Source organism: Diorhabda carinulata, chromosome 10 (genome assembly GCF_026250575.1).
Source record: "Diorhabda carinulata isolate Delta chromosome 10, icDioCari1.1, whole genome shotgun sequence".
NCBI classification, from domain to species: Eukaryota; Metazoa; Arthropoda; class Insecta; order Coleoptera; family Chrysomelidae; genus Diorhabda; species Diorhabda carinulata.
Window position 1 is genome coordinate 14037512 of NC_079469.1, and position 14159 is coordinate 14051670.

The 14159-nt window shown below is 32.4% G+C and overlaps 1 protein-coding gene across 1 annotated transcript in view; it reads left to right on the forward strand.

Moving 5' to 3' along the window:
* The window catches only part of LOC130899123 (nuclear receptor-binding protein homolog), a 39898-nt gene that overhangs the window by 14422 nt on the left and 11317 nt on the right, over positions 1-14159 (forward strand). Inside the window, exons 2-7 of the mRNA XM_057808900.1 lie at positions 1662-1886; positions 6520-6650; positions 9436-9530; positions 10424-10507; positions 12493-12780; positions 13590-13749. Coding sequence (XP_057664883.1) covers positions 1662-1886; positions 6520-6650; positions 9436-9530; positions 10424-10507; positions 12493-12780; positions 13590-13749 — 983 coding nt within the window. The remainder of the gene's footprint in view (positions 1-1661; positions 1887-6519; positions 6651-9435; positions 9531-10423; positions 10508-12492; positions 12781-13589; positions 13750-14159) is intronic.

Consider the following 14159-nt stretch of genomic DNA (forward strand, 5'->3'; position numbering starts at 1 on the left):
ATAAATGAAAACGTTCAAAATCTTTTTTTTTTTTCATTGCTATAGGTTTGAACATTTCGAAATTTAGTCGGTTCACTCCAAAATATCCAAGAACATACTCAAAAATTATTTGAAATCTCTCAAAACATTCGTAGATTGTTCTATGAAGCTTTGGAATGTTCTAGAACATCCAGAGTGATTTAGAACGTTCTATAAATTGTCTAGAACAAATTAGAACGTTTTTAATAAATCTAAAACAGTAAAGAACATTTTCGTAAGACTCTGCAATGTTTCAAAACGTCGTAGATTGTTCCATGAAGTTTTATAATGTTCTAGAACATCGAGAGTAGATTTAGAATGTTTTGAACAACATCTAGAACAAATTAGAACGTTTTCAATAGATCTAGAACAAATTAGAACGTTTTCAATAGATCTAGAACAGTTAAGAACATTTTCGTGATAATCTGCAATGTTTCAAAACGTCGTAGATTGTTCCATGAAGTTTTATAATGTTCTAGAACATCGAGAATGATTTAGGATGTTTTGAACAACATCTAGAACAAAAAAGAACATTCTCGCGACATTTTAATATGTTCTGAAACATCGTATATTGTTCCGTGATCGTTCTATAATGTTCTTAATCACACTAGAGTCAGTCGAAAAGTTCTACAATGATTCAAAAACTTAGTTTGTTCAAAAATGCAAACAAACACGTTCCAAAAGATTTTGAAACATGATAAAACGTTCCAATACATCGTGGAATATTATGTGACGTTTCCTTATGTTCCAAAACATACGGGAGGTGGTCGATAAGTTCTACAATGATTAAAAAAGTTACGTATGTCCAAAAAACGTTAACAAAAACTTTTTAAGCGTTTCGGAACATCGTAAAATGTTCGAATACATCGTGAAATATTCCGTGACGTTTCATTATGTTCCAAAGCATACGGGAGGTGGTCGATAAGTTCTACAATGATTCAAAAAGTTACGTATGTCCAAAAAATGTCGAATCAAAAACTTTTTAGAACGTTTTGGAACATCGTAAAATGTTCTAATACATCTTGGAATGCTCTGTGACGTTTTATTATGTTCTAGAACATACGAGGGTTATTCTAAAAGCTCTACAATGATTCTAAAAACTTGAGTATGTGCAGAAATATAAACAGGCACATTCCAAAACGTTTCAATACATCGTAAAATATTCCGTGACGTTTCATTATGTTCCAAAGCATACGGGGGGTGGCCGATAAGTTCTACAATGATTCAAAAAGTTGCGTATGTCCAAAAAATGTTGACAAAAATTGTTTAAAACGTTTGGAAACATCGTAAAATGTTCTAATATATCGTATAATGTTCTGTGATCGAAACTAAAGTTTTTTTTTTTTCGATTTTAGTATAAAAACACAGAGATTTCATAATATTCTTTGAAATACACGCTATAAAAATTGATAATGGATATTGAAAGTCGGGTAAAATCTTTTCGTTGGATGCAGTTTCACTTTGTGAATGTTTCTGTTGTATTTTTGATATTAAAAAGTAAATAGAAAGTCTTCTGCAATCGCTCATTAAGTCTAAATGATTTTATTGAATAGAAAGGATGAATTTAATGACTTGTCGTTTAAAATTATACAGCGCGTTAACACGTTAATGTTATTTATTAATTTATTTTTTATTCTATAAAGGTCGAGCAAAGAGATGTTCCCGGTATAGATAGCGCCTATTTAGCTATGGATACGGAGGAAGGCGTCGAAGTAGTATGGAACGAAGTGCAATTTTCCGAAAGGAAAAATTTCAAAAATCAAGAGGAAAAGATCCAGTTGATTTTCGAAAATCTCACCCAATTAGAGCATCCTAATATCGTTAAATTCCACAGATATTGGACGGATACGCATAACGATAAACCTCGAGTGAGTTAATTTTTATTTAAATCACTATTTTCATCCGATACAAAAAATATTTTTTTATTTATTCATTAAAAAAAATAAGACACATTTTTAAGGCCCTGTATATTTCAAACCAGTTGCAGTAGGAATTTGAAACTTTGCCCCGTTTGTAGAGCAACTTTTTAAGACTAGATAGAGCCGAAGCGCAAAACACTATCCTCAAAATTTTAGGAGCTATGAGCTAAATTAGAGGTTGATGTTATTGTTTAAAAATAAATGAAAGTCACTTTCAAGGCCCTGTATATTTTAAACCAATTGTAGTAGAAACTTGAAACTTTGACCAATTTATAAAGCAATCTTTCGAGAATAGAAGAAGAAGAAGCAAAAAACTCAATTTTCAAAATTTCGGGAGCTACGAGCTAAATTAGTGGCTCCTGATATCTAGAATTGAAAAAAAAATAAGTCATTTTGAGACCCTGTATATTTGAATCCAGTTGCAGTAGAAATTTGAAACTTTTACTCATTTATAGAGCAATCTTTTGAGAATAGAAGAAGAAGAAGCAAAAAACTCAATTTTCAAAATTTCGGGAGCTACGAGGTAAATTAGTGGCTCCTGATATCTAGAATTGAAAAAAAATAAGTCATTTTTGAGATCCTGTATATTTCAAACAAATTGCAGTAGAAACTTGAAACTTTGACTCATTTATAGAGAAATCTTTCGAGAATATATAGAGATGAAACAAAAAACTCAATTTTCAAAATTTCGGAAGCTATGAGCTAAATTAGTGGCTCCTGATATCTAGAATTGAAAAAAAAATATGTCATTTTTGAGACCCTGTATATTTCAAACAAGTTGCAATAGAGACTTGAAACTTTGACTCATTTATAGAGCAATCTTTTGAGAATAGATAGAGCCGAAGCAAAAAACTCAATTTTCAAAACTTCGGGAGTTACGAGGTAAATTAGTGGCTCCTGATATCTAGAATTGAAAAAAAAATAAGTCATTTTGAGACCCTGTATATTTGAATCCAGTTGCAGTAGAAATTTGAAACTTTGACTCATTTATAGAGCAATCTTTCGAGAATAGATAGAGCCGAAGCAAAAAACTCAATTTTCAAAATTTCGGGAGCTACGAAGTAAATTAGTGGCTCCTGATATCTAGAATTGAAAAAAAATAAGTCATTTTTGAGACCCTGTATATTTGAATCCAGTTGCAGTAGAAATTTGAAACTTTTACTCATTTATAGAGCAATCTTTTGAGAATAGAAGAAGAAGAAGCAAAAAACTCAATTTTCAAAATTTCGGGAGCTACGAGGTAAATTAGTGGCTCCTGATATCTAGAATTGAAAAAAAATAAGTCATTTTTGAGACCCTGTATATTTGAATCCAGTTGCAGTAGAAATTTGAAACTTTTACTCATTTATAGAGCAATCTTTTGAGAATAGAAGAAGAAGAAGCAAAAAACTCAATTTTCAAAATTTCGGGAGCTACGAGGTAAATTAGTGGCTCCTGATATCTAGAATTGAAAAAAAATAAGTCATTTTTGAGACCCTGTATATTTGAATCCAGTTGCAGTAGAAATTTGAAACTTTTACTCATTTATAGAGCAATCTTTTGAGAATAGAAGAAGAAGAAGCAAAAAACTCAATTTTCAAAATTTCGGGAGCTACGAGGTAAATTATTGGCTCCTGATATCTAGAATTGAAAAAAAATAAGTCATTTTTGAGATCCTGTATATTTCAAACAAATTGCAGTAGAAACTTGAAACTTTGACTCATTTATAGAGAAATCTTTCGAGAATATATAGAGATGAAACAAAAAACTCAATTTTCAAAATTTCGGAAGCTATGAGCTAAATTAGTGGCTCCTGATATCTAGAATTGAAAAAAAAATATGTCATTTTTGAGACCCTGTATATTTCAAACAAGTTGCAATAGAGACTTGAAACTTTGACTCATTTATAGAGCAATCTTTTGAGAATAGATAGAGCCGAAGCAAAAAACTCAATTTTCAAAACTTCGGGAGTTACGAGGTAAATTAGTGGCTCCTGATATCTAGAATTGAAAAAAAAAAATAAGTCATTTTGAGACCCTGTATATTTGAATCCAGTTGCAGTAGAAATTTGAAACTTTGACTCATTTATAGAGCAATCTTTCGAGAATAGATAGAGCCGAAGCAAAAAACTCAATTTTCAAAATTTCGGGAGCTACGAAGTAAATTAGTGGCTCCTGATATCTAGAATTGAAAAAAAATAAGTCATTTTTGAGACCCTGTATATTTGAATCCAGTTGCAGTAGAAATTTGAAACTTTTACTCATTTATAGAGCAATCTTTTGAGAATAGAAGAAGAAGAAGCAAAAAACTCAATTTTCAAAATTTCGGGAGCTACGAGGTAAATTAGTGGCTCCTGATATCTAGAATTGAAAAAAAATAAGTCATTTTTGAGATCCTGTATATTTCAAACAAATTGCAGTAGAAACTTGAAACTTTGACTCATTTATAGAGAAATCTTTCGAGAATATATAGAGATGAAACAAAAAACTCAATTTTCAAAATTTCGGAAGCTATGAGCTAAATTAGTGGCTCCTGATATCTAGAATTGAAAAAAAAATATGTCATTTTTGAGACCCTGTATATTTCAAACAAGTTGCAATAGAGACTTGAAACTTTGACTCATTTATAGAGCAATCTTTTGAGAATAGATAGAGCCGAAGCAAAAAACTCAATTTTCAAAACTTCGGGAGTTACGAGGTAAATTAGTGGCTCCTGATATCTAGAATTGAAAAAAAAATAAGTCATTTTGAGACCCTGTATATTTGAATCCAGTTGCAGTAGAAATTTGAAACTTTGACTCATTTATAGAGCAATCTTTCGAGAATAGATAGAGCCGAAGCAAAAAACTCAATTTTCAAAATTTCGGGAGCTACGAAGTAAATTAGTGGCTCCTGATATCTAGAATTGAAAAAAAATAAGTCATTTTTGAGACCCTGTATATTTGAATCCAGTTGCAGTAGAAATTTGAAACTTTTACTCATTTATAGAGCAATCTTTTGAGAATAGAAGAAGAAGAAGCAAAAAACTCAATTTTCAAAATTTCGGGAGCTACGAGGTAAATTAGTGGCTCCTGATATCTAGAATTGAAAAAAAATAAGTCATTTTTGAGACCCTGTATATTTGAATCCAGTTGCAGTAGAAATTTGAAACTTTTACTCATTTATAGAGCAATCTTTTGAGAATAGAAGAAGAAGAAGCAAAAAACTCAATTTTCAAAATTTCGGGAGCTACGAGGTAAATTAGTGGCTCCTGATATCTAGAATTGAAAAAAAATAAGTCATTTTTGAGACCCTGTATATTTGAATCCAGTTGCAGTAGAAATTTGAAACTTTTACTCATTTATAGAGCAATCTTTTGAGAATAGAAGAAGAAGAAGCAAAAAACTCAATTTTCAAAATTTCGGGAGCTACGAGGTAAATTATTGGCTCCTGATATCTAGAATTGAAAAAAAATAAGTCATTTTTGAGATCCTGTATATTTCAAACAAATTGCAGTAGAAACTTGAAACTTTGACTCATTTATAGAGAAATCTTTCGAGAATATATAGAGATGAAACAAAAAACTCAATTTTCAAAATTTCGGAAGCTATGAGCTAAATTAGTGGCTCCTGATATCTAGAATTGAAAAAAAAATATGTCATTTTTGAGACCCTGTATATTTCAAACAAGTTGCAATAGAGACTTGAAACTTTGACTCATTTATAGAGCAATCTTTTGAGAATAGATAGAGCCGAAGCAAAAAACTCAATTTTCAAAACTTCGGGAGTTACGAGGTAAATTAGTGGCTCCTGATATCTAGAATTGAAAAAAAAAAATAAGTCATTTTGAGACCCTGTATATTTGAATCCAGTTGCAGTAGAAATTTGAAACTTTGACTCATTTATAGAGCAATCTTTCGAGAATAGATAGAGCCGAAGCAAAAAACTCAATTTTCAAAATTTCGGGAGCTACGAAGTAAATTAGTGGCTCCTGATATCTAGAATTGAAAAAAAATAAGTCATTTTTGAGACCCTGTATATTTGAATCCAGTTGCAGTAGAAATTTGAAACTTTTACTCATTTATAGAGCAATCTTTTGAGAATAGAAGAAGAAGAAGCAAAAAACTCAATTTTCAAAATTTCGGGAGCTACGAGGTAAATTAGTGGCTCCTGATATCTAGAATTGAAAAAAAAATAAGTCATTTTTGAGATCCTGTATATTTCAAACAAATTGCAGTAGAAACTTGAAACTTTGACTCATTTATAGAGAAATCTTTCGAGAATATATAGAGATGAAACAAAAAACTCAATTTTCAAAATTTCGGAAGCTATGAGCTAAATTAGTGGCTCCTGATATCTAGAATTGAAAAAAAAATATGTCATTTTTGAGACCCTGTATATTTCAAACAAGTTGCAATAGAGACTTGAAACTTTGACTCATTTATAGAGCAATCTTTCGAGAATAGATAGAGCCGAAGCAAAAAACTCAATTTTGAAAATTTCGGAAGCTATGAGCCAAATTATGTTCTCATTTTATTAAAAAACAATTTTTTTTTCAATCATCGGCGCTAAAACCGTTTAACGCCAAAATCGAATACCGCCTGATAATCCCCGGGTTGTTTCCAGGTGATATTCATAACGGAATACATGTCGTCGGGTTCTTTGAAACAATTCCTGAAGAGGACCAAACGAAACGTCAAGAAACTACCCCTGCAAGCCTGGAGGAGATGGTGTACGCAAATCCTCTCGGCTCTCAGGTAAATATCTCGTAGAAAATCGTCGAAAAAACACGTTTTTTCCTCGAAAAAAAAATTAAAAAGAAAATATATTTTCCCCGAATTCTCTTTTAGCTCTTAAGGGTATTTTTCGATGTATCGCAATGTTCTTGAAATGCTTAGTTCGTAAGTTGTTTTATCGATTGAAATTCGCCACAATGTCCAGTCGTTTGTAAGTATGTAAATGGACAAATTGTGGTCGAATTTTTTTTTAATTTATTTTTCTATTTTTTATTATTATTTTTTTACCATTTTTTATTTACCGTTCAGTATCGCAAGGTAAGTATCCTTGTAGCGTCCGTCGATAACTTTCGAAACGCCCCTCGTATGTACAATATTCGGTCGATCTGTTTCGCTTTCGATTTGTCCGGTAGGTGGCGTACGAAATTGACGCGTTTGGTCGTAAATTGAATCGGATCGCGAGCGTTACAGATCGCCGCCGCGTTATTTTTTTTGATTTTTTTTTGAAATTTTATTTTTTGGTTTCTTCGTTTTTTCTCGTTCGAAATTTTTTTCGTTGGATTTTTCTTTAGCAGTTTGCAGCGATTTGAGATTGGACGGCGTTCGTGAAGCAGCGTTGCCAGATATTCCCCCCTATCGTTTTTTTTAACCGCTTTCCTCCCCCCTTTACGTAACGATTTATTTAAAAAAAAAATGAGACGATTTTTCAGATTGTTGAGTGTAAGAGAAAAATCGAACGTTTTTTATACGGGGGCGATCAAAATCGCGCGATTTGGTCGCCCGTTTAACGCGCGATAATATATTTTCTCGTTTTTTTTTGTGATCATTAAAAATATTTCGTATTCACCTCGTAATTATTAATTTTTTTTACAAATTCGTTCATACATAACTGAAGAATGTAAAAGTTTGAACCATAGACAAATATTTGTAGACATACATAGGGAATTTAAATACAAAATTTGGAAGTTTTCTCGAAATTTCATTTTCGTGTTGATATTTCTAAATTATTATCACGCGAATTTGACTTTTATCAACGTGCGACATTCATTTTACATATATTGCGTGTTCCCCTCGTAATTTTTGTAGGTTATTTATCACTTTTTACAATGAATCATCTTAAAAACGATGTTTTCAAGTCGAACGATAAATATTTGGGTTCTTATGTCGCGCGTTAAAGTTCGCGCGAATTTAACTCATATTTTTGCGCGAAATTCACTTTTGTACTACATTTTCTCGTATTTTCCATCAAATTTTCCAAATATTTCCTACGCCCCTGGTAAATCTTGAGGGTTTTCTGGAAAAACTTGAGTTTCCATATGGCGCGTTGACAATTTACGTGAAATCTACTCTATAATTAATTTTCTTGTATTTTCGACTGAATTTTTTTTAATTTTTCTCACGCCCCTGGTAAATCTTGAGGATTTTCTATAAAAACTGGGGTTTTTATGTCGCGCGTTAAATTTCGCGCGAATTTAACGCACATTTTCCCGCGATATCCACTCTATAAACCATTTTCTTGAATTTTCCAAACATATCCTTTTTCCCTGGTATATATTGAAGTTTTCTGAAAAAAAACTAGGTTTTTTATAAACGATTTTCTTGTATTTTTCACGGAATTTTCCAAATATTCCCCATTCTCCTGGTATATAGGGAAGATTTTCCAAAAAAACTTAGGTTTTTATGTCGAGCGTTAAAGTTCGCGCGAATTTAACGCATATTTCCGCGCGAAATCCACTGAATAATTAATTTTCATGAATTTTCTGTATATTCTGTACTACCTTCGTATATCATGGATATTTCGTTGAAAAATGTAGGTTTTCATATCGCGCGTTAAAGTTCGCGCGATTTCAAGGCACATTTTCGCGCGAAATCCACTTTATAGTCAATTTTCTCGTATTTTCCACGGAATTTTCTAAATATTTCGCACTCCCCTGGTATATATAGAAGGTTTTCCAAACATAACTTGGGTTTTCATATCGCTCGTTAAAGTTCGCGCGAAATACACTTTATAAACCATTTTCTTGAATCCTCCACCGAATTTTCCAAATTTTCTGTACGATCCTCGTACATCTTGATGATTACGTTGTAAAACTTGGATTTTCATATCGCGCGTTAAAGTTCGCGCGATTATAAAGAACTATTCCGCGCGAAATACACTTTATAAACTATTTTCTTGAATCTTCCACCGAATTTTCCAAATATTCTGTACGACCCTCGTATATCTTGATGATTTCGTTATAAAACTTGGATTTTCATATCGCGCGTTAAAGTTCGCGCGATTATAAAGAACTTTTCCGCGCGAAATACACTTTATAAACCATTTTCTTGAATTTTCCACCGAATTTTCCAAATATTCTGTACGACCCTCGTACATCTTGATGATTTCGTTATAAAACTTGGATTTTCATATCGCGCGTTAAAGTTCGCGCGATTATAAAGAACTTTTCCGCGCGAAATACACTTTATAAACCATTTTCTTGAATTTTCCACCGAATTTTCCAAATATTCTGTACTACCCTCGTATATCTTGATGATTTCGTTGTAAAAACTTGGGTTTTGAACTGATTTCACCATATTTTTCATAATCCCCTTGTATATTTTTTCCACTTTAATATCGTAATCGATTCTCTAATTTTTTTCATCTATTGCTTTAAACAAAAATTTCGTAATCCCCCCGTTTTCGAAAACTACATACAACATTCAACCTCGTATAACCTCACATTCTCCAATTTTCGTTTTTCCGAACCGTCTGGCAACACTGTCGCCGAAGTAATATGAATGCAGTTTGTTTTGTTTTTATTTCCAGTTACTTACATTCCTGTTCTCCGCCCATCGTCCATGGGAATCTCACCTGCGATACCATTTTTATTCAACATAATGGGCTCGTCAAAATTGGCTCAGGTAATTTGAAAAAAAAAAACAAAAAAAAACATAATAAATTTTTTTTTGGTAAATCGATGATCTGTCATAGTAAATGAGGCTGTTTATGTTGGAATTAACGACGGCGGACCCCGTTTTTGGGCGCGTTCCAGATTATCGACGTTCAATTTGTTTATATCGCCCCTCGTATCAACAATTCCGCCATTCAACTGCCTTCCAACAACATTACATCCGATTTATTTTATATTTCGGTATTTTTTGAAATTTCCCTAGATTTGGGGAAAAAATTGAATTTTACTACGTCGCAATATACACAAATCGTTGTTATCCTTTTATCGCGATACAAAAATTTTTCAAAAATCAACATTTTATTATAAAAAAAGCGACGTAATTCATCTCCGGATCAATTAGGGAGAAATGTGCATCGAAATCGCGACGTTGCCGGATTCAATTTTTCCCTAGATCTAGAGAAATTCGTTTTGTACGGTGATTCGTTACGTTTTTGGGCGTTTAAACTTTTGTGAACGTCGAATACTGCTGAAACGCGCGTTGAGGTTGCGTTCGATTAGGGCGTACGTTAATCCGTGCTAAAGCGTTACGTTAATTGTAAGGTCGATTATTTTGAAGCGGGCGTGACCTTACGTTGGCTACTTCACGCTTGAGAATGGATATTTTGTAAAACGCGCGCCTTTCGTTCGTCTCCCCAACCATTTTCGGAAAAAAAAACATTTTTTTTATTGTCGCTGCGATCTCCGATTCGCTTTTTTCCCGATTGTTTCCTTTTGGCTGTAAATTCGTTTTCCGGAATGGTTCGTCGGGGTCCGTCCGCCGTCAATTTTCGCATATCGGCGTTTGGTTGTTTTCGCAGTCAAATACATTCGTTACTAATTTTATGTTTCGTTTACCCCCTGTAGTTGCTCCGGATTCGATAAATCATCACGTCAAAACGTGCCAGGACGATTTCAAAAACATGCATTTCATCGCACCCGAACATCCCAGTAAGTATTTCACTTATATAATTCGTAACGAGACATCCTGTATATAAATTTCATATCGTAACTCGAACTTTTAACCATATTTCAATCAATTCCATCCTGTATATCTCGCGTAATTTACTATTTTGAACATGACAAATAATGTGGGACATGCTGTTTAAATTTTTAACGATCATCGCCGTTTTTTGAAAGTTTGGCGTTATTGTATTTTTTCGATATCAAGCGTACGTTTTTTGTGTAAGTGAATTCACGAAAAACATTTTTATGGGACATCCTGTAGATATCTATAACGATTTTCGCCATTTTTGTTGATATTTTGAAAATTTGACGTCATTATTTTCTGCTTGTTTTTGTGATATTGGAGAGGAAAAATAATATGGGACATCCTGTAGATGTGTATAACGATTTTCGCCATTTTTGTCTATATTTTGAAAATTTGACGTCATCATTATCTTTTATTATTTCAAATATTGTTTTTGTGACATCAGAGTCAAAAACCATTATCATGGGACATCCTGTAGATATGTATAACGATTTTCGCCATTATTGTCCATATTTTGAAGATTTGACGTCATCATTATCTTTTATTATTTCAAATCTTGTTTTTGTGACTTCAGAGTCAAAAACCATTATCATGGGACATCCTGTAAATATGTATAACGATTTTCGCCATTTTTGTCCATATTTTGAAGATTTGACGTCATCATTATCTTTTATTATTTCAAATCTTGTTTTTGTGACATCAGAGTCAAAAATCATTATCATGGGACATCCTGTAAATATGTATAACGATTTTCGCCAATTTTGTCCATATTTTGAAGATTTGACATCATCATTGTTTTTTGTTATTTCAAACTCTTGTTTTTGTGATATTGGAGAGAAAAAATAATATGGGACATCCTGTAGATATGTATAACGATTTTCGCCATTTTTGTCCATATTTTGAAGATTTGACGTCATCATTATCTTTTATTATTTCAAATCTTGTTTTTGTGACATCAGAGTCAAAAACCATTATCATGGGACATCCTGTAAATATGTATAACGATTTTCGCCATTTTTGTCCATATTTTGAAGATTTGACATCATCATTATCTTTTATTATTTCAAATCTTGTTTTTGTGACATCAGAGTCAAAAACCATTATCATGGGACATCCTGTAAATATGTATAACGATTTTCGCCATTTTTGTCCATATTTTGAAGATTTGACATCATCATTGTTTTTTGTTATTTCAAACTCTTGTTTTTGTGATATTGGAGAGAAAAAATAATATGGGACATCCTGTAGATATGTATAGCAATTTTCGCTATTTTTGTCTATATTTTGAAGATTTGAAGTAATCATTTATTTTGTTTTCAAATTCTTGTTATTGCGATATTGGAGGGGGAAAACAATTGTATGAGACATCCCGTAAATATTTATAAAGATTATCGCCATCTTTGTCCATATTTTGAAAATTTTACGACATCATTGTCTTTTGTGATTTCAAATCTTGTTTTTGTGATATTAAAGTAATAAACCATTATCATGGGACATCCTGTAGATATATTTTTAATTTTTCCGTCATTTTCATCGATATTTTGAAAATTCATCATTGTGTTTTGTTATTTCATAGCTTGTTTTTGTGACATCAGATTAAAAACCATTATCATGGGACTGTTTTCGCCATTTTTATTCATATTTCGAAGATTTGGCGCCATCATTTTCTTTTTTATGTTTTACTAGAGAAAAAACTTCGATATGGTACATTCTGTACATATCCTACATAAACATTCTATTTTTCCAGCATAATTTTGAGTCTCCGTTTCCGTTACATCCTGTATATTTCGCGTAATTTGTAAATTGTAAATTTTGAACCTAGCATTTATATAGGACATCCGATACATATTTCTAAGAATCATCGCCATTTTTGTTTCCAAGATACCCTACGAAAAAAATTGGGACAACCGGTACACATCGACTGCAATGTGTGTATAATTTTCAGCTCAGATGGGCCCTCCGATTGACATTTACTCCTTCGGGATGTGCGCCTTAGAAATGGCCGCCCTGGAAATAATCGGCAACGGTGATTCCGGCAACAAAGTGACGGAAGAGAACGTCAAAAAAACAATTGAATCCCTCGAGGACGATCACCAAAAAGATTTCATTATCAAGTGTTTGTCATCGAATCCGGAAGACAGGCCTACATCGAAGGAATTACTATTCCACCCTCTACTTTTCGAAGTCCATAGTTTGAAACTTTTAGCTGCACATTGTTTGGTTAGAAAAAGCGGTAAGTTTTTAAACGACACACTGTATATTCAATTTTTAACTTTAATTACACCGTATCTCAAAAATTTTCATCCCTGTTTCAAAAATCGTGTATTGTTCGAGACTTCCTGTATATAGAAAAGAATTTAACAATAATAAATTATATATAGTGTGAGTCATTTTAATTAATGATGTTTAGCCACGATACTTTTTATTTCGACATACTGTATATTTGATTTTTCAACTTGAATTTACCGTATCTCAAAAATTTTCATCCCAATTTCAAAAATCGTGTATTGTTCGAGACGTCCTGTATATATAAGGAAATATGAGAATAAAAAAGTACAACTTATATAGTAACGATATCTATCTGTATATTCGGTAAACAAACTTTACTCTAACGACATCTATCCATTTATCCAATAAACAAAATCAATCGTAGCGACATCTGTTAATATATTTATTAAAAATTCTTAGAGGTATGGATATTGAAAACAGTAGAAATCTGTAATTTTTTAAACGATGCTTATTGCAGTTATTCGATTATAGATGGCGCGACTGGTATTTAAATCGATTATTTTTCAATTAGTTGTATCTCTCGAGAGATGACGTTGATAGTTAATTAAATGATAATTTAACATAGGAAATTTTTATTTTCGATTTATCTCGAACGACCCATTTAAACGAAAAGGTTATCTCGAATCGTTTATGCAACAATAACAAATCGTTAAGTACCGATAATCGGTACTAGTTTTCTCTCGAAAAAAAATTTTTATTGACCAATTACCTCGTTCGTACGTCATTAAATTTGACAGTTGACACATTTCTTAGCGTACATTTCCGAAACGATAACCGACGAACTGATGCAAAGATGGTACGGTCCTGACGTCATAGTAGCGGAAATGAAAAGGAAAAGCGGAGAATGCGTCCAAATGAAAATGGCTAATATTACGGTAACGGAAAAATTGGAAAAATTCGTCGAGGACGTCAAGTGAGTATTTTTTTTTTTTCGAATTTTGAAAAAAGTTTTCTGATATCGAATTCAAATGATAAAATAGGTAAAATCCGTGCGCTATGGGGTAAAAGAGGTTCGATATGGGGTAATACGAGGTGAATAAATCCGATATGAGGTATCTAAATGTGTTACGACAAACTTAAAAATGTTATCGGGTACAAAAGAGGTCCGATATGGGGTAATAGGAGGTTCATAAAACCGATATGAGGTATCTTAATAAGACACACTTAAAAATGTTATCGGGTACAAAAGAGGTCCGATATGGGGTAATAGGAAGTTGATATATCCGATATGAGGTATCTAAATGTGTTACGACAAACTTAAAAATGTTATCGGGTACAAAAGAGGTCCGATATGGGGTAATAGTAGGTTCATAAAACCGATAT